This window comes from Thermobia domestica, chromosome 10 (assembly GCF_964235325.1).
Source record: "Thermobia domestica chromosome 10, izTheDome1.hap1.1, whole genome shotgun sequence".
NCBI classification, from domain to species: Eukaryota; Metazoa; Arthropoda; class Insecta; order Zygentoma; family Lepismatidae; genus Thermobia; species Thermobia domestica.
The window spans coordinates 150113441-150136074 of NC_137463.1; the positions used below are offsets into that span (position 1 = coordinate 150113441).

Sequence of the window (22634 nt, forward strand, 5' to 3'; positions counted from 1 at the left end):
AGCCTGTTTGAGGCTCTTTTACTTAATGCAATGCTTATAATTGTACAGTCACGAACATTAATAAATGAAGGCTGAAGCCATTATTTCTTATGGCTCCAACCAGGCCCGTATCCAGGGGGTCTAGGGGGGCCCGGCCTCCCCATAATTTTTGCGGGCCCCCCTAAAATTTTCACGGCAGGCTTGCCAATGAACTATAATATGATGATGAACTATAATATTTTTGGGTCGGGCCCCCCTAACTTCAGCCGGCCCCCCCACATTTTTGGGCTGGCTACCGGCCTGGCTCCAACCTCAAATTATTAATGTTCGTGACTGTACGTAAAATGTAATAAGTACTACGAAGACTTAAAACTCCGATATTCATTTTGAAATACTTTGCATTTCTCACCAACAGTGTTGGAACTAAGATGTAAAAAGGAGAAAATTTTCCTTATAAAGTTATTGTTTACAACAACGATATTATTATTAGTCGAGACTATAACTACAACAACAACACGGGTTAGTAGTAAAAAAATGTAATCAAATGTACACTCGGTGGCCCAGTTGGCCAAAGTGGCACACACGGGTGTGTCACTTTTTTAATCCGCTCCTGTGTGGACATTAATTAAGATATTGGGATATTATTCTTGCCAAATATGGTCGGACCATAGTTTTTCATATTTTTTTCTCTTCTGGTGTCGAATTTATTTCTCAAATTTCACCCCAATCAAAAATTCGAGAATTTTCTAATTTCGAATTTCCTTTACTTCTTTTTTTTTCCTGTAGCTTCCTTCGTTGTAGAAAGACCTCCTTAAGACTTGCCAGGTAAATACCCCGGATGCATACCTAACTGTTGACATCAATTGGACGGGCCTGCATGCAGTGCTGCTAATTAGGGAAATTAAAATTTCCCTAAATTTGGGCAAAAATTCGAAATTTTCGTTTATGAATCCGTACCTATACGTCCGAGTGCAAGTCAACTTACGCCAATCGGACATTTGTCCTTACTTACCAAACTCAAGTACAGATTGTTACAATGGGGTAACTAGGGGGCGCACGAAAAATTCGTATTTAGGTTCTAACCCTTGATTTTTCTAGTTTTTCCCTACTTTTCTGTTTACCGTAATATATTTTTGGTAATTAGAAGCTTTGTTCCTTAAATATCGCCATAATACTTGTAGGATAAATTAGTGGTGTGCCAATGTTTAATTTAAGATAGTTGGCGTCTGCCTGGTAGCATTTTGCCAGCTACAGAAAATTTTAATTCCAGATTTTAGGGGAAAATTTTGGGAAAATTATGAGTTTTGTCTCCATTATTTCCCTCTTGTTGGCTACATCGGAACAAACGTACCAGAATCTGAAAGTATCATCTTTGCCCTACACAACGTACTATAGAAAGTTTCAATACGGTAATTAGGGGAAGTACAGTTGAGGTTTACAGTAGACTTTCTTCTCTAATTGGAAAGATAACTTGTGAATTTTTTAAAGGTAGAATGAGATATTTTTTTATTGACATGCTTACCTTATTAGATATCGTCACAATACTTGTAGGATATATTATATGGATACCAAAGCTTATTTTAAGATAGTTTGTGTTTGTCTGATAGCAGTGTTGCCAGCTACAGAAAATTTTAAATCCATATTTTAGGGGCAAATTTTGGAAAAAAATCTCTTTTGTCTATTATTTCCCTCTTGTTGGCTACATTCGAACAAACGTACCAGTGTCTAAAATCCTCGTCCTTGGCCTACACAGCGCATAAAATGTTTCACTAGAATAATTAGGTGAAGTACAGTTGAGGTTTATAATAAATTATGTTCTGGAAATGGTAAGAAAATGGTGAATTTCTGAGATAGAATGAGATATTTTTTAAAATTTCATGCTTACTTTGTTAGATATTTCCATGATACTTGTAGGATATATTCTTGGAGTACTAGGGTTTGTTTTCAAGATATTTTTCGACTGTCTGATGACATTGTTTCCAGCCAAAACAATTAATTCCCGATTTTATGTGAAAAATTCGGAAAATTTCTCTTTTTCCCCTCTACTATTACCCTCTTGCTAGGTACATTGAAACGAACGTACCACTATCTGAAAGCTTCCTTTTTGCCCTATAGAACGCACCATAAAAAGTTTCAATGGGATAATTAGAGAAGCTGTAGCCCCGACATATCTGTTGATTTTTGCTTCTGAGGAGTAAAAAGTGTCAAATTTCACGTGTATGATGACAGAGAATTTTTTCTTTCCCTCTTCGAATGGAAGCCGGCGAGTTCAGGATTTCATTGTACCTTGTCAACACACCAAATAATTTTTTTAGGTGACTTGAACCCATATAACAGCAGTGGTGCTAGATACAAAAAAATTTGAAATTCGGTTAGGGAATTTTTTGTAAATTTTCACCCCTACATTTCCCTCAATAATTTCCAACCTGTTGGCAACACTGCAATACAACTTACACCAAAACATAGCCACATCTATTTTCTAAAAAATAAGGCCTTAACCATATCAAGCGAATGAATGGTTTTTGAACAATAAGTCACTAACTGAAAATGTAGGAAAACGCCAAAAATGACCTGGCTCCGAAAGGAATAATCACTTAATTTTGCTCGTATAGGTACAAAGAATGAAACGACTTGTAAGTTACGAGGGCTTCAACTCAAGTTCTGTTGAGAATTTCAATAATCTGCTACATAAATCAATAAATAATAGTTGCCAGAAAAAAAACACATTTGAAAAAAAAAACATGAAAAAGAACGGTTTTTTATTGAAAAAAACTTCACAGAAAAAAACGTTTTTTTACAACACTAAACAAGAAGACAGTTATAGATATGCGACAATCATTTTGGACATGAATGTACTTTCACAGAAATGTATTAGGTGAAGCCGGGAGGGCCCACCTATTTTTTCTAGTTCCTGGCCTCCAGAGAGGTAGGGATGTGCACAAGACAGGATTTGTGGCTGTTTCGTCTCGAAAATGCGCTGTAAAAGTGATGTCTCGACTCGAAAAATGTATATTTCTCTATTGGAAAAGCCGTGTCTCGACTCGAATTTTGTCCTGTCTCGACTAGCCTCGTGCGCATCAATACGGAGATAGGTTAATCCAGCCCTGATTTTAACATATTACAATGGTTCGAATTCCACGTTAAATAGTCCGTATAAATTTTATATAGCCTCGGTGCTGAGAAAGACACTAAACTCCTATTTAAAAAAACTTAATTGAAGATACCCTAGTGAACCTATATTTAACTTATTACACCACCACCTATCAGAATTCGAAAAACTGTTTCGGATAAAATTTACGTATTTTCCCCTTAGAACCCAAATCTGCAATTAAAATGATGGAGTACCCATATCAGTTTTCAGTTTCGCCCCTAAGTGGGGAAGCAGAGGTTAATTTTAGCATACGTAAATTTCTCCCTGCAAAATATTAACTTTTTATTTCGTAGTTTTTTTCGTCCGATGCTTGTTCCTCAAGATATTTTGCAATATGAAGTAACAAAATTCACCCCAATGTGGAGTCGTAGATCGTATCTCATCTTATTTTCCCCCAACAACTCAGCTTCTGTAGTATCTATACGGTACCAACTATCATAAACTATTCTTATGAAAGTGTCCAATATTTAGTGATTCTTTCATCGCAAGCAAAATCGACCTCCTGTTTCTGACATTTTGAAGTTGGCCGGCCCCAATAGAGGTATTCACGAGAAACCATTGTTCTCGAAAATTGCACCGTTTGTTTCCTCATGTTCACTTTCTTAATTCGCTTTAGTTTCAAACAATTATTTACTATCCTCGCATTGAAGTATTAATGAGCTCGTGTAGCTCTCAAACGGAAAGACATGACAAAGTGTTTCCTCTCCAAGTTGTTCAAAATTTAGTGATTGTTTCCATGGGGGGCAAAATAAATCCCTGTTTCCATTTAAAATTTTGAACTTCTTCCCCCATATAGGAATTCCTCAGATACTCCTCATGTCAGAAACATCACCATACGAATTTAGCATATGCAATTTGGTATTTTTTTCAAAGATTTCTGTACACTAGAACCTGAGTTAAGGTCCTGTTACGGATTTCGTGAATCACTCTATATAGCCTGAGAGGACGTCCCGGGTTTTCGTTTACAAAATTTGGCAACCCTAGACTAGATAGACTCTATGACATATTTTCAGTGTTACCACTTTCAAAATTATATTCGCAGAACGTATTAACGTATGTTAAAAAGAATAGAAACAAATGGGACGGAATAAAACATGTACATAACCAGAAATATGACAAACAAAAATTTAGAAATTAAAGCAACGAGTAAATCTATAACTCAATATCAAACATATTACACAGCTCCGATGATCTATAATGAACTCCCACTCCGAATCAAAGAGGAAAGCAATTTTAAAGTATATAAAAGGTTAATTTTACAGTGATTAAAATAATCCAAAATTATTTTTAAAAAACTATTGTTAACTAAAAGTAAGAATTATAGACCTTATATGTTGCGGTAAGAAAATGAAATACTAGAATCAGGCTCACACACAAGCTTTTGATTATGTGAGCCATTTTCTATCTTTTCTTTATTCTTTACACAAGAAATTCAAAAATTTTCGCAATATAGAAATAAGTGTACTGAATTAATCTGCCCGACATCGGAAGATAGACATGACTTCTGGAAGTTCGAAGTCCTGTCATCTCTGAATGCCGGGTACGTTAAACTCTATTAATAAAGGGAATCTAGGAAGTCCGATTTCCTTTGGAGAATTAATAACACTTCCAAGTAGGAAATTTCACTTGTTCATTTCTGTAGCAGTTTACTTTTCCTTAATCTTTTACTTTACTCCATTAATATTTTGTACATTGTTATTTTTAAATTTAATATGTTTATGTATTTTTAAGTATATGCTTTAATATATTGGATAAACATAATATATTAAATTTTCTTCTTTCTTTAAATAAATAAAATAAAAATTCTTCCTTTTTCTGCTGTAATTGTTCCTGACTCCTCTTGCTAAGTATGTCTATAAAAATTGTAAACAGTCTGTAGCAGTGGTTCTCAACCTAATTCCTATCTTGACCCGCTCGTGTGAGTGCAAGTCCGAGTAAGTACAAGCCCAGTCAAGAGAGGTGAGCGCGAGCCGCATTGACCGCGAGCACGAGTGATTGTGAAAACAGTCGAGGAAAGTGGTCGGAAGCGCGAGCCCAATTGAGGTAAGTGATCTCAAGCCCAAGTCAGCGCGAGCCCAGTTGAAAAAGTGAGCTCGAGCGCGAGCGAGCCTAGTACAAAATGTGTTTTTTTTCCATGGGCTGTTTTCGCTCACGTGGTATTAGCATGTGCTATTTTTGTCCTTGCGCGGTTTTTGTCATGCGCTGTTTTTGTCCTTATACCGATTTAACTAGAAAGAGTGCCTGTCAATTATGCCACCTGAAACACAGTAAAACATTTGGGTTGTCAAACTTACGGAACTTATGCTGTAATTGTTCCTGACTCCTCTTTCCTCAGGATGTCTATAAAAATTGTAAAGTCTGTAGCAGTTGTTCTCAACCTAATTTTATCTTGACCCGATCGTGAGATTGCAAGCCCGAGTAAGTACGAGCCCATTCGAGAGAAGTGAGCGCGAGCTCAGGTGACCGCGAGCGCGAGTGATTGCGAGAACAGTCGAGGGAAATTGTCGGAAGCGCGAGCCCAATTGAGTTAAATGATCGCAAGCCTAAGTGAGCGCGAGCTCAGTTAAAAGCAGTGAGCTCAAGTGCGAGCGAGGTTAGTGTAAACTGTTCATTTATGGTTTTTCTCCATGGCTGCTGTCAGCTTTCGCTCACGCGGTATTTGCATGCGCGTTTTTTGTCCTTGCACGTTTTTTGTTCATGCGCTGTTTTTGTCCACGAGGTATTTGCATGCGCGGTTTTCGTTCTTGCGCGGTTTTCGTTCACGCGGAATTTGCATGCGCTGTTTTTGTCGTTGCGCGGTTTTGTCCATGCGCGGTTATTGTCCACGCGGTATTAGCATGCGCGGTTTTTGTTCTTGCGCGGTTTTTGTCCTTGCGCGGTTTTAGTCCATGCGCTGTTTTGACCGGATACCCAGTTCTGGGAGTAAAAAGTTTTCGTGCATGTTCACATATCGAGCACACGCGACAGTTACAATGTTACCATCCTCGTCGTTGAAAAAGTATGGTCCAATAATCCCATCAAAATAAACACCACACTATACTGTTACTTTAGGGCTATGAAAGGGCACTTCATGCAACAACCTTGGATTTCTGGGTGCCCAGTAACGGAAATTCTGCTTATTTACACACCCATCAATGTAAAAATGAGCCTCGTCGGACATGATTAACCTCTCTACAAAGTTTGGGTTCTCATTAATCATTTGCAACAGTGTATTGCAGAATTGTACGCGAGCATTAAAATCCTTAGGGAGCAACTTGTAAATCATCTGAATTTTGAATGGGTGGAAGTGTAGGTCCTGGTGTAATATTCGCCGTACACTTCTATCTGACATGCCAAGTGACACAGCATGCCGACGAGCTGAACGCCTTGGACTTCTAACTAATGCTTCTCGAACCCTCTCTATGTTGCCAGGTGTTCTCACTGAACGTCGACGACCTGGAGGTTTCTTTGATCTTGCAGAAGCCGAAGCTCGGAACTTTTTCACACAATTAAGAATAGTTTGTCGTGTCGGTACTTGTCCATTTTTGCCAATGTTAAAATGACTCCGAAACTTAAGCTGCGTAATTGTTGCAGAGTGTTTGTTCTTGAAGAAACACTCCACTGCGAAAGCGCGATGTTCGTCCGACCAACGCTCCATGGCTACTGACGGAAGGCTTACATAATTCTTCCAATACTGCGCATGCGCACCGAACAGTCGAACAAACCTACATGCATACACAATGCTTTGAACCACTTTACAAAACAAAACTACAATAAGCCCGTTATCTATCGGGTTACGTTTTTTATGTTCATTTTACATAGTCTCACTATTTCTGCCGCACCCTTTACAACACAGAAAATGTAATAACATATAATCAAAGCTCTTGAATACATTTACAAGGCTCATTTCAATAAATAAGCGTATTGCCAACCGCGATTATTTAAGCTTATCAGTACTAAGTCGTTTATGTACCTGGCGTCGAAAGGACAAATTTCGTCTATTCAGTTTCCTTTTCGAAGTTCGTGGTTAGTGATGCCACGTTTGTCTTAAAGAGGCGAAATATACGGTTCATTACGTTGTTCTCAACAGAGAGAGGGAGAGAGAAAGAGAATTTGATGTGTAAAACTAAGTTTAAATCGCTTGTTTGCTCGTTTCACTAATACAATGATAACACAAAAGCTAGTGGTGTTCTGAACATACACACTGGATTGTCCATGCACAAAAACCAGGTTGTGCTAGAAGGCCATAATTTGAGTGAAAGAACACCGGGGAGTCAGAAAGGGTATGTCTGTTGTAGGAGAGGACTACGTAGCGTAGTGGTAAACGTATCGGTACGGTACAATGAAGACTCCGGGTTCGAGTTCTAGTTCAATCACGCACTTTTTCACTTCTTGTGTACACCATACGTATGAGGGAAGAAAATTCCCATTTTCCTTGAATTCTCTCTTTCAGGTGTATGATACGGAGAGGTGAGTGGTATAGTTTGGAAGGTTGCTTTATTCTGAAGAGAATGAGGTACGGAAAAAAAAACTCCTAGGATAAATAGTGATGTAGTGATGATGCAGTAGATGCTTGACTGAAAGTTTAAAATTTACCTTAAAATCCAAAAAGGGTTAACTCGGTTGTTTCCTTCATTCATTAATATAATTTTAATGGCATTATTTATAATGAAAAGCTGCTAATACAATGCAATGTTTTTTTAAGATGATACCAGATGTCATGCTGTAACAACTTTTAAATAAAGTAGTATATGGGCATTGTTTTTCCTTTTCGAGTTGCCTGCTGACAGACTTCCTTTATGAAATGAACTCGAGCCAAAGATAAATATTTTGTATCGAGTTCGGGCTTACTTCATGGAACTTGCGTTCTCTCTAGCTTGGGAGTGCAGACATCTTTGAAATTCTATTTTAGAGGGAAGCTTAAGGATCCAATGTATGTGATTAAAGTAGTTGACATACTACCTAAGCAGAAAAACCTGTCGTGCCTTGGCACTCTCACCTACCTTTTTGCGTATCATTTTTTTCTTTCATTTTGTTCTTTTTTCCCTTTCTCTCTTCACTGATTAGTGTTGTGTACATTAGATGTAAATAAGTCTACTAATGTCAATAACTTTCATGACACAGGCATCGGAGAATGTAATAAACTCATTAAATGATAAGGATATGTCGCATCATAGAGCAACAACCGGATTATGGAGAAGCAACGACACTAGATTATGTATGGTTAAGATTATTGACCGATGCATGCGAAAACATTGTGAAGTACTCAGAGATAAGAGGTGCAATGTTCTTAAATTTCTTTGTTAAAAGTTATTGCTGAAAGATGGTATAACATGTATCATAATCATGTGATGTACGAACACTGGACTCTCACATGAGGCTTACGTCAATGATGTCCAAATTGGAGCGTATCAAACCTCCAGTTGGGACCACTTTCATCACCTTCTCTTCACCCCGATTCTCGGCTCGCCAACTTCGTAATTTCATTTCATTAGAAGAGGTCCGGTCTGTCACCAGCGGTTGTGTCTAGTTGGACTTAATGTGTTGGAGTTATGTCATTCACGCACTCTTCTTAGTGAGAGTCTCCGTTCAATAAGCCTGTGCACTTTCTTGTAAATCTTTATTTTCTGGACTGTACAACTTCTTCAACCAATAAATCACGACTACAATCAAGTTCTTATCTACGTTTCATTTCTCTGGAACATTGTTGTACTCTATCCGAGAGTAGATCTAGTGATCACCAGCCGACGCCAGAAGAGACGCTGCCCAAACTGCTCGGGGCGCTACAGTAGAAACCCATTTTTGGTGTTCAGCAGTGCGATAGTTCCAATGCTCCAGAGTTTATAAGAGGAAGCAGTAGTGACAACCATACAATTTGACACAACCACCCCTAAGCAAAAAACACCACTTTCTTGGAAGGAGGCAGCTCCCAGGACCTATATACATCGAAAACGGACATCTTTCTGAAGCTAACTTGTGAGATTCCTCATCTGGAGGAGGTTCCACTCCAGTACGAACCAAGCCTTATTTTCATTTGGCAGAACCATACCGGAGAAATTCAACTGGCCGGAGAAATTCAACTGGATTCCCGCCTTAGAGGACACAGCGCCATCCAAGAGGACCACATCATCCTGTGAAGTCGGTAAGCAGCAGATCATCTCCAAGAAAACTTCGCATCAAAAATAATTGTAAGTTGTAAAACTTTTCTTGTTTCTCAATCAATTCATTATTTTTCAAGTGCAATTGAACATTCTTTAATCTAATTTAATATTTTTCATTGTAACAAAGTGTAAATTTTGCTTAGAGGTTTCCACCTAATTTTAATTTAAGTCAAAAAAAAAAAAAAAAAAGCTAGGGCAGTGACAGCGAATAATCCGAAACTACCCCAAGTTAATGCTTCATTAGTGAAGCTTTAAAATGAATTTCAAAACCATTTACGGGAGATAAACGTAAGCTTAGAGAATTTATAGGCAATGTTAACACCGCTTTTCAAGTCGTTGATCCCCAGCAGCATAACAAATTATTAAAGTTTGTTAGGGCTAAAATTACAGCAGACGCAAATTAAAAACTGCTTGTTCGAAGCTCCACCGAAACGTGGAAGCAAGTCAAGAGTATTCTTAAAAAAAAACTAAGCAGAAAAAACGTACCTTAAATTATTATGCATGCACTCTGTTTAATGACCGTCAGGGAAAACAAGAAAATGTAGTCTCTTGGGGCACCAGAATCGACTCCCTTCAGTCCGATCTGAAGAAAGCCGCTTGTTGCATTTGTACCGATGAGGAACTTCGAGGCGCCATGTCATTTATTGAACACCTTTTGAAGGCTAGTTTCATTCAAGGGAATTCACGAAAGAATTCAAGCAATTGTCAGGAGTAAGGAACCGAGTAATTTGGGAAGAGTGGTAGAATTGGCATTGGAAGAAGAAAGTAATATTCTCTCCCAGAGAGAGAAAGTGCAAACGAAATTAGATAGAGGCCGGCCACCTCCTAATGACGTAGTTTGCAATTTTTGTAAAAAAGCGAGGTTACGTAGCCCCGGCCTGTTCTAAAAGGAACAGGGATCGAAAAAATCCTCATGTAAAATATATTCAAAAGAATAAATCCAGTGGGTTTAAAAAGGACTGCCCGAGGGGTAGCCGTCTCGTGCAAAACGCCCTGATGAAAGAAAATATCATGGTAGTGTCGGTAATTCGGGAAATTCGTGTAGTCGTCCCGTGCAACACACCACTGATGAAAGAAAATATCGTGGAAGTGTTGGCAATTCGGAAACATGTAAATGACGAGGCAAGAGAATTCTCTCTTGGCTTCTGCAACAATAGCCCGTTAATATTAAATAACAACAAGGTCAGTATATACATAAAGAACTTTGACGACAAATAATTCTTTTGGGTGATATAGGGTCTCAATTATATCTTATTCGATTCAGTGAGCTGACACCTGACCTCCAGTCTTTAGTTGATAAACATTCTGCTACAAAAATACAAGGAATAGATTCCACTCCCTTACTTACAAGCGGAAGAATTAATTTAACCTTGGAACTAGGCCAAAAAGAGATAATACATGAATTTCACTGCATTTCAGATAATGTAAATTTAACTTCTGACATTAAAAGAATCATTGGGTTTGATTTCTTTACGAAACAAAAATGTATTTTAGATTTTAGTCAAAACGTGACGTTGTTACATATTCATGCGAGGTGCGAACAAATACTCGACGTCCCTACACTAACAGAAAGTATAGGAATTCTAAACCGAAAAATTTTGAAAGAAAATGTTATTTTAGGTGATGCAATAACTAAAGGAGAAAACAATAAATGTACTGGCACTATTTTAAACGCCAACGAGTACCCCGTCACAGTAGAGTTATCTCCAGTAACTTTGGAATAGCTGCCTTGTTCAGATGACATAACTAAGGTTTAGTCAATTCAATCATCAACTCATTGAATAAATGCTATAGCAAATTTTGATAGGATTAAGGAGCTAACTAACCACCTGAGATTAGAGCACTTAACCCCATACGAAAAATCCAGGATATTAGAAATATACGAGGAATTTAATGATGTTTTCTTTCTCCTAGGAGACAAAATAAAGTGCACTCAAACGGTCGAACATAACATCCTTTTTCTCCCCCCAAGATGAGCATACAGTAGTAAAAAGCAGAAATTATCGCATACCTGAAGTATATAGGAACGAAATAAAAATACAAGTAGATCGAATGCTAAAAAGACGAAATAATAAGACCTTCGATATCGTCGTTCAATTCTCCCCTCGTCGTGGTGCCGAAAAAGCTAGATAGCACCGGGAAACCGAAATATCGAATTTGTTTGGAACCTTCTAGGGTTAATTCTCTCACTGTCGAAAATGCTTATCCATTACCTAATATTTCCGAAATTTTAGATCAACTAGGAAGAGCCATTTTTTTTACAACGCTCGATCTTCATTCGGGATATCACGCAGTAAAAGTACGTGAGGTGGAACGCCATAAAACAGCATTCACGGCAAATGATCAACATTGGGAATACATTCGTATGCCCTTTGGTTTAAAGAGGGCACTTGCAACCTTTGCTCGATCAATGCAAGTAGTTTCGAGTGGAATAATTTGAATAAAATGCTTGGCATTCCTGGATGATATAATCATTTATTTATTTATTTATTTATTTATTGAACAAATTCCCAGATACAGCATAACTTTGCCATTTTACACAGGGGCATGCTAACAAAAGAAAGAAAAAAAAAACAAGATAACAATAACAACAACATAGAAAAAAGAGTGTAAGAGTAAAACTATTCCGTCAAAGCTCGCTTAATTGCTTTTTCAAACACTGGGTAGCTCGAAAATATGTCCACATCAGTTGTTACTTGATTATAACAGTTTGGTATTCTATAAAAAAGAGACCTCTGTATAACAGCCAACCTAGGACGGGCAAGATGGAATAGGTGGGTATTCCGGGTGATGCGGGAAGGGACACGTAAGGATAGTTCCTGAAGTAATATTTCCGATCTTAAGTTTCCATTAACTGTTTTATGTAGATATTTCAGGTCAGAGATAGTTCTGCGTACTTCAGGAGTCTGAATATCAAGATGTCGCAAGAGTTCCTTCTTAGATAATATTCGAAGTGCAGGAACACGAAAACGGACTATAGCGATGAAGAAATTGAGTACAGAATCAAGTCTGGAGAGATGTGTAGGTGCTGCCATGGCCCATATGGGAGAGCAGTATTCGATCTTGGGCGCTATTAAAGTCTTATAAAAAGTTGCTAATGAAGAAACAGTGCGTAGTTCGGTGAATCGATAAAGAAGTCCCAACATGCGCATTGAATTCTTTAGTATTGAGGAGATGTGGTCAGAGAATGTGAGTTTTGAATCAAAGATGACACCAAGATCATTATGACTAGCAGAATGTGTGATAGGGGAATCGCTGATATGGTATGTGGAGGGAACAGGAGACTTTTTCAAAGTAATAGTAATACTGTCACATTTCTTACTGTTGAGTTTCAAGTGCCACATTTCACACCAGCCTGTAAGGTAATTTATGTCTTCCTGTAGAGCAGTTGTGTCATGGAGACACGATATTTCTCTGTATAACTTACAATCGTCAGCAAAAAGCAGAAGGCCACAAGGTTGAGCTGATAAGTGCGTGTAGAGATCATCCATATACAGGACAAACAGCAGAGGCCCAAGTACACTCCCCTGAGGCACCCCTGAGATCACGGGTTGGGGGTTAGAAGTCGCCCCTGAAAGAACAACTCTCTGTTTACGGTCCTTCAAGTAGCTTGTGATTAGAGAGAGAAATTTGCCATGTACATTAAATCTATTGGAGAGTTTATGAAGAAGATGAATGTGACTGACAGAATCAAAGGCCTTCGAGAGATCAAAATAGATAACATCTAATTGAGTATTGTTATTCATACATTTGACTGCACAGGAAAGAAGTGTACTTAAGTTTGAGAGACATGAGCTTTTCGGTAGAAAGCCGTGCTGAGAACTATGGATGTAAGGATTTAGGCACCCACTTTAAAGTCGCATTAGGCACGAGAGACTAATTGAAGTTTTGAAAAGATTACGTGAGCATAACCTCCAATTGCAACCGGCAAAGTGCGAGTTTTTGAGAAAAGAAGTTGTTCACCTTGGGCATATCTCAGACTACTGGAGTACGCCTAGATCCATGATTAGTTGAAAAAGTACTCCATTATCTCGTACCAAAGACTGTCAGAAAAGTGCGAACTTTTCTCGGACTTGCTAATTATTATAGACGCTTCGTAGAGCACTTTAGTGAAATTGCCAAACCTTTGAATAATCTTCTAAAGAAAAACCCTTCCTTTAATAGGACAAATAGAGAACAAGAAGGCTTTGATACCTTGAAACAGAAACTTACAGAGTACCCTGTACTGCGCTATTCAGACTTTTTCAAACCTTCATTTTGAGTACAGATGCAGCTCAGGACACCATTGGGGCCATTCTATCACAAGGAGAATTAGAACAGGATTAACCAATAGCCTATGCGTCGCGCACATTTTCCAAACCTGAATTAAATTACTCCACAATTGAGAAAGAACTGTTAGGAACGGTTTGCGGATATAGTACTTTCAGACCTTACTGTATGGACCTCACTTTACTGTTGTGACTGACCACCGCCCACTTTGTTATATTTTCAGCGTAAAAGATCCCGCGCTGGCGTTTGAAACTAGCCGAATTTGACTTTGAGGTGAAATACAGACCAGGAAAAACCCATCAAAATGCGACGCCCTCAGTAGAATACAAGTTATAGAAAAAGAAGAAACTAGTGAGCTATTAATGGAAGAAAAGAAAAAACAGATTATGAAAGAGTTTCACGCTAGCCCCATAGTTGGACACCTTGGAATGAAAGCAACATATGAAAAGATAAAAGAACATCTTACCCTTAATAATATTCATCTCAATGCGTGACCTAATATAAAATCAGAGGTAGACAATTACGTGAAAATGTGATAGCTGTCAAAGAAACAAAACCCCCAGAAAAAAATGCCTCTTGTAATCACCATTCCTGAAGCAGTATTTGCCAAATGTTCAATGGATATTGTTGGCCTTTTATGCTCCAATTTGCAAGGAAATCGCTTTATATTAACCTTTTTAGATTTATTGTCCCGTTACTTAATTGCCATACCTTTGCCAAAACAAGACGCAGACACAATCGCTCGCGCTTTTGTAGAACACATAATTTTAAATTTTGGATGTCCTTCAGCTTTAATCACCGATCAAGGATCTAATTTCCTTAGTCAAATGTTTCGACTAGTATGTAGGTTACAAATGATAGAAAAATTGCATACCACTAGTTACCATCCAGAAGCAAATCCAGTTGAACGTCAACATGCCAAGCTGATCCAAATGCTCAGAAATTTCGTTTTAGAGCAGCAAATAGACTGGGATGAGTGGATTCCTTTTGTACTATTTGCTATAAACACAACGAAACACGCGAGCACAGGTTTTACGAGTTTTGAATTACATTTCGGACGTCCCCCGAATATCCTAGGTGTCTTACAAAGAGCTCCTAGTGAAGACAACTATGCTCTAAATGATAATGTTAAAGAACTTAAACAAAAACTGCAAGCATCATATGCTATAGCCAAAAAAAATCTTGAAAAGTCAAAGTTCAAAAATAAAAATAATTATGATAAATCTTTAAATGTTTAGACATTTAAAGAAAATGACCTTGTGCTACTGTTTGCCGAAACAGTCAGAAGGGGGAGATCAAAGAAATTAATGTCCTAGTGGGTGGGCCCATATAAACTGATCAAAGTAGAAGATATCAACTGTACGTTGCAGATTCGGAAGAATAAAACATTAAAATTGCATGCTAATCGTTTGAAGCATTATTATTAAGGTAATGTACTTCCAAGCTACAAGCGTACAGTAATGCTTTTCTTCTTCTCTCTCTCTCTTCTACCACAGATGTTGATTTTGATTCTGTTATCACTATTAATGAGTACAATCCGTGCGTCAGACAAAAAGGTTAGATCACAAAGATTCTAAGACAGCCCAGGGTTATACTATGAGTTCAAAGGATACACAAAATTATATAATACTGAGTGGAGGCTCGTCACATATGTTAATCTTACTAGGTTAGATGAAAACTTTGCTATTATATCTCGTTATGTTCTTGCAACTAGAAATATTTGTAACGGTAAGCTGATTCAGTCAAGTAAAACAAATTGTAATACTACGTTTTACAGTGGCATGACCTTAAAGATGAAGTCCATCTAAGATACGCGTTTATTAATCAACCAAGTAACTGAAACCTGCGAAGATAGAGTAAAACGCGGTCTCTTTGACTTTGTGGGTACAATTAGTAAAACATTATTTGGTATAATGGAAGCTAGCGATGCGGCGTGGTATACTCTGCAAATAAATAAATTAGATCAAGAACAAAGTGATTTCCTCAAACTAAGTAAAGAACAAATGATGGTTGTAAAACGTACCTTATTAACATGAAATGGAAGAATTTCTACCATTCAAGAGAATGAAAATAACTTAAAAGAAAGTTCAGATAAACTAACTATCGAAATTAATAAAAGAAACAAACATATTTTTCAAAACTTTCTTACTTTAGAAATGAGACTCACCTTAAATGAGCACATTCAAAAGATTGACCGTCTTTTAAAAGATCTACGACAAGACTCCGAATTAATATTGCTCGCGATTATAAATGCTCAAAAGGGAATCCTTCAATCCCATATAATAACTACTGCTGAGATATTCCGCCAATTTAAGGCAAGTGCCACTAGTTTACCGACTGGACTAAGTTTACCTTTTCCAACTAATTTGGCATATGGATACTCCTTATGTTCATGTCTTTAGATGTTTTCATTCATAATAATATATTGGGTTATGTAATTAGTTTACCTTTAGCTGAACACTTAGAATTCGACATGTATCACATCATCCTAATATTAGAATCAAATTGTAAAGGTTATGGAAAAAAAATAATGATCGAGGCAGATAGCATTCATGAATCCAATACTACATCTAAAGATTTAATACGAAAATTGAATCTCACCTATGATTGTTTTGACGTACATGGAGATACAATAAGTTTGGACGAGATGCAATTAAATGTACCAATTAAGCATGTAATTAACAATTTTAATGATTTACGATATACTTCTCATAAGATTGATGATATTGAGCAGGCTATAACTGAACAGGAATGGAAACTTGCATATTCTTCTAAAATGTCTAAGATATCAATCTTTGCTTATAATGTGTCTATTATAGTGTTTATTATCATGATATTGTGTTGTTGTAAATATTGTAAATGTTACAAGTTGGATGATTGGATGTTACTAGATGGAATAAGGATGATAGTTGTTGTAGAGCATTGTGTTGTTTTAAGCCAACCATAATAAAGAAAATTCAAACTGACCCACATAAGGCGACTGTAACCCCTCAAAACGCAATGTCCCTCCAACAGGAACTATGTCTAGGTTATCTAGTAGAAAGGCATTGCTTAAGACAAAGAGTCGCTGATCCCCTTACAGCTCAGCCATTCCTTAAGCAGTCTCAATGTAGTATAAAATAAAGATGGTGTATCTATGTATAATATTATGTAACAAAAAAGGGTTTGTGTATCATGTGGCATATAATCAAAACAAAAAAAGCATTAATGTAACACTTTTTTTATTATTTTAAGAGCAGAGGTGTCGTACCTTACCTACCTTTTTGCGTATCATTTTTTCTTTCATTTTGTTCTTTTTTTCTTTTCTCTCTTCACTGATTAGTGTTCTGTACATTAGATGTAAATAGGTCTACTAATGTCAATAAGTTTGATGACACAGGCATCGAAGAATGTAATAAACTCATTAAATGATAAGGATATGTCGCATCATAGAGCAACAACCGGATTATGGAGAAGCAACGACACTAGATTATGTATGGTTAAGATTATTGACCGATGCATGCGAAAACATTGTGAAGTACTCAGAGATAAGAGGTGCAATGTTCTTAAATTTCTTTGTTAAAAGTTATTGCTGAAAGATGGTAATGACATGTATCATAATCATGATGTACGAACACTGGACTCTCACATGAGGCTTACGTCAATGATGTCCAAATTGGAGCGTATCAAACCTCCAGTTGGGACCACCTTCTCTTCACCCCGATTCTCGGCTCGTCAACTTCGTAATTTCATTTCATTAGAAGAGGTCCGGTCTGTCACCAGCGGTTGTGTCTAGTTGGACTTAATGTGTTGGAGTTATGTCATTCACGCACTCTTCTTAGTGAGAGTCTCCGTTCAATAAGCCTGTGCACTTTCTTGTAAATCTTTATTTTCTGGACTGTACAACTTCTTCAACCAATAAATCACGACTACAATCAAGTTCTTATCTACGTCTCAATTCTCTGGAACATTGTTGTACTCTATCCGAGAGTCGAACTACTGATCACCATCCGACGCCAGAAGAAGAGATGCCGCCGAAACCACTCGGGGCGCTACACTACAGTCAATGGCCAATTTGAGGAAGTCTTATTTATTGGGCATCAGTGTGTGCCCAATACTGCAGTACGTCATGTTTATTATTTCAGAATTAAATACAACTTACATCGTTTTCTCCAGGAAGTCTTTTCTGCTCAACGAGATGTTCTTGAGTATCTAGCACTAATTCCACATATTCAATTAGCTGCGCAGGCGGCTCGATTCCTTCTAAAAAGAAATAATAATAATAAAATAAATTTAATTAAATAATTTGTCAAAAAACAAATGGTTTATGAATAATGTGAAGCAAGACAGAGAATATATGCATAGTAGATATTAATACGAGGGATAATAGAAAAAAGGTTACAAAGCATAACATTTCTGTTATTCACTATAACTTGTTTACTTGAAAATTTGTTTGTAGATTAATAAAATGTTCCTCTTCGTGCAGGTTTGAAGATTTCAGATTCTGATTATATATACCTCAGAAACGGACATAAAAAATGATGACTCAGCTGAAAAATTGGTCAAGAGTAGAAGTGAGATTAGTGGTGCGGTTCCTGTGGGTCAAAAACATTATTAACTGTTGACATTCATAAGTAGATTGTAGAGGTGTATGGGTAGGACTAAATTTCAATGCAACATGTAGGGAAGTGGTGTGATGCCTTTAAACAAAGAATGACCAATATTTTTAATGACAACCCCAAACACAGCGGTAGACACGGTACTTGAACCACTGACGTTACGCTTGAAACGACTACAGCACCCCTTCTACAGCCCTTACCTAGCCCTAGTGACTTTCACCTTTTCCCTGTTCTAATGCAAAAAATGGCTGGCCACCAGTATCTGGCATGTGATTAGGTCAAAACCGCTGTCTCACGGTGGCTACGAAGTATACGTGGTTTCCTACGCAAATGGTATAAAAAACTTTATCTGCCCTTGTGATAAGCGGCTAAAGAAAAACTATGTTTACATCGAGGACTACTGCTGAGTGCCCTGTATCATTAGGTGTAATGATCTTCCAGCTGTCTCACATATAACCCATAATAGGCTTTCCAACATTTTTTCAATCATCCCTCGTGCCATGCATAATAATACATAATATTAATATGTATAGTTGGGTGAAGCAACTACCTTACTTTCATATCCTGTGAAGCTAATGGTCAACCAAATGGATTTTAGTTAGGCGATGGATGCTCAGATCTCACACTAAAGAGTATAATCAGTTTGATGTTGTATTTTAATAGACTGCAGTTCTTTACTTCACAATTAAAACAGCTCTGCAATAAAATGCTGGATCAAAACCAAGAATTCTATTACTTCAGCTTAGAACCACACTTACGATGGGGAAAGAATAGTTTGTGCAAAATTTTAATAAAAAAATTGAATTACGCCTGTAGTTTCGGTGTATATAGAAATAAGGAAAGATAAAATTAGGTTTATCGATCGACATCTTTACTGTGCATGTTACACGCAGATGGTTAGGTATTTGTTTTATTCGCACGCAAATATTTAAACCTCAAATATGAATGAATATAGTGATGGCGTCTTCCAAGTATGTACTGAATATGTGCAGCTAGCAGATATTATTTAAAGTCTAAGAGCAGAGCTTGTCGATTAAATATGGTGTACAAAAACGAAGATTTGCAGCGCTTAACTGATGCAAAGAATTCCGGACAAGCAGAAGTAGTGACCACATCCTGACCGTTGGATCCAGATACGGATGTCCAAAGGTGAATGATGATGTAATACAAGATCGTTAATTAACTGCGCTGTTCCTTAATGAGACGACTGGCATAAGTACGGAAAGTGAAATGAAATGAAATTGTTGAGTTTTACGTTCCACGCTTATGCCGGTTAGGGTAAAGGAGACGGTGATGATGAGTAATGAATGAAATGGTGGAATGAAGAAAGTAGGAGGAAACGGGAGAACCCCGAGAAAACCCACGCACACGGTGTTTGTCCACCACAAAGTTCACTTGGCGGGAGCAGGGTTTGAACCCGAGAACCCTAGCACCAGAGGTGAACGCTCTACCACTGAGCCACCGCGGCCCCCAGTACGGAAAGTGTTCATTAAATTAACATGTAGAAACTTAGTGGAGCATGGGTTATAACTCTAGTTTATCAACATTTATCAAAACTGTAAAATTTAAGAGGGAGAAGGAGTGCGCCACAGCGGCCGGAATATTGGTATTCAATTTAACATGGGATCTCAACCATTTTTTAGGTAAATCATGGTTTCATTTCGTTCTTTCGCAAAAATGTCTCAATAGCTCACTCAATATAATGCATCTCATTTTAAAGGTGCAATTTGAACGCTGTGCGTGATATTTTCTTCTTATAAATACAGATAATTATAATCCAAATTCCCATAAGAAAATGACCAAAATTAGAGCGAAAAGTCTTCTGTTTTTTTACAGTAAGGAAAAGAGCTAAAAACTTCGGATTTTTTTTTGAGAATGGAGTACAATCTTTGTATTTGTGCGCTACTTTATTATTTTTTAGCTGTTTTCAAAGACATTTATTACACAATCGATGAGAAATTATATCCTTCATTATTGAATCTACAGAAATCAGAAATCAGATTTTTTCGTGTTCACGTACTTGGCCGTCTAACTGCTAGATGGCACTATAGTCATTCCTCATCCCACTTTCCTTCTCAGCGGGAGTCAGTTCTTTTGAAAACCGACTTTGAACTTCTTACCAAGGGCGGGAGGAAGGAAATCATTGTGAAGAACGGGAACTTCAAACACGAGGAATGGCAAAATTTATGACCTCTTTGGTTGATGGTTTCTGTTTCAGCAGTACAGTGTATTTATAGATGGTTTGTATGAGAACAAATAATTTGTGTTTGTAGCGATAAAGTCAACCTTTCGACAAAGATTTGTGAAGGAGAAGTCGAACCAAAGTCTTCGTTTATCTATTCCAAGAAAGCAATTGAAAACTTCCTGCAGGACTGAGAATATACATGCAAGAGAAAAGATAAGATACATTATTATAATCAGTAGGTAGTCAATGTAGGTTCTGCAGACAACTTTCCCCTCCCAATATTTTTCGACCAGCACACAAGAAAACACAGAACATTTAACATAAGGTTCAACTAACTATACATAGCGCAAAGTATATACATGAGAAGCGTGAATAAGATAGAACACTTTAAGCCAACACACATGATGTTGAAAAAGAAATAAATAATCTACACCTGGATACAAAAAAATCACTAAATCTAGTTAAAAATTTTAAAAAATCACTAAATCTAGTTACATAAATTCACTAAATCTAGTTACAAAAATGAAAAATCAGTAAATCTGGTTACAAAAAATCATTAAATCTGGTTATAACCGGTTTTGACTTTAAAAAATCACTAAATCTAGTTACAAAAAATCACTAAATCTTGTTACAAAAATGAAAAAAATCACTAAATCTAGTTACAAAAATGAAAAATCACTAAATCTGGTTATAACCGGTTTTGACTTCAAAAATCACTAAATCTGGTTACAAAAAATCACTAAATCTAGTTACAAATTAAAAAAATCACTAAATCTAGTTACAAAAACACTTTTATGACTTAAAAATATCATATAGTTAATTAAATTTTACTTAAAACTAAATTATAGATAATAACTCACTAACACCTATCAACTACACTACACATAAAAGTTAATTAAATTTTACTTAAAACTAAACCACACATAATTACTCACTAACACCTATCAACTACACTACACATAAAAGTTAATTAAATTTTACTTAAAACTAAACCACACATAATTACCCACTAACACCTATCAACTACACTACACATAAAAGTTCATTAAATTTTACTTAAAACTAAACCACACATAATTACTCACTAACACCTATCAACTACACTACACATAATTACAATTTAACTATATCTTATAATGGCCCCAAGCTAATGTACTTACACCACCCTCTAGTATATATCTTTTGTCATCACTCGAATCTAATGCTAACTTATTTACAGCTATGGTATACACATCATGCTTACAACTTCGAATTAGATTTATATTTTTGTATGTTTTCGTATTATTGAATAGGGTTCGCTTATAATCATTAAATTGTAACTCTTTTGCTACTACACATTCCGTTATTCCTTTTGCTTTTTTCTTCTCTTTATCTTCAACTCTCAAGGCATACATCTTTGATCTTAACCCAATAAACTCTGTCATTATTTTACCATTGTTTTCATCCTTCATCTTTCCTAATACTTTTTTGTTTACTAGTGGTATTCCATATTGATTATCCTTTCCATATTCACTTGTATCAAATAGATCAACCATTTCCTTTAACTCTTTGTAGAAGTCATCTGTATCAATTTCATATATAAAACTATTAGTATCCATGTAACGTAAGTCTATATCGATATCGTATTTAGGTTTCATAATGTTGTAATGGAAGTCATACATTAATAGTTTTGACAAATCTAGCACACTCATACCAACATATATAGGTTTGTTGAAGGTAATTTTTTCTTTTTTCATATGTATCGCACACAAATCTTCAGTAAATATTGTTCTGTAATCAAAGTTCGGTTTCGCTATTAACTTTTCCACCCTCATTGGATCACATTCTAAGGTAATAGATGGTCTCTTTCTAATGTTTTCCATTGTTTTACCAAATACGCTATTGTTCATTAACTTGTAAAAATCTTTCTCGAAATCATTCTTAGCTCTTGTTCTCATATTTGTATTTAGATCAATATATTCCTTTAACCAGTTTGATTGCTTGAACTCCAATACTCTGTGAATTTTCTTTAATATCATCCCAAGTGACATATATAGTTTTAAGTTTCTGTAGTGAATAACATATCTTTCTTTGATGTAAAGCGTTGTTAATAATTTTGAATGTTTCGATCCTGGTGGACACATATTTTCTGGAGCTAATGGTAGATCTGAATGTTTATCATGTAAGTATTTTGGATATTCTAAATCAACTTCTAATATGTAGCCAGTTTCTGAATCATCTGGAATATTCATTATGTTTATGTAAGGTTGAACCCATTTAAAGTCTTTGTAAGGCATGTACTGACTCATGGCCCATCCATATAAATTATTTGC

General features: G+C 36.6%; 1 protein-coding gene across 1 annotated transcript in view; it reads right to left on the reverse strand.

The window, feature by feature from the left end:
• The window catches only part of ACC (acetyl-CoA carboxylase), a 776633-nt gene that overhangs the window by 244856 nt on the left and 509143 nt on the right, over positions 1-22634 (reverse strand). The window contains exon 26 of the mRNA XM_081728639.1: positions 17681-17781. Coding sequence (XP_081584765.1) covers positions 17681-17781 — 101 coding nt within the window. The remainder of the gene's footprint in view (positions 1-17680; positions 17782-22634) is intronic.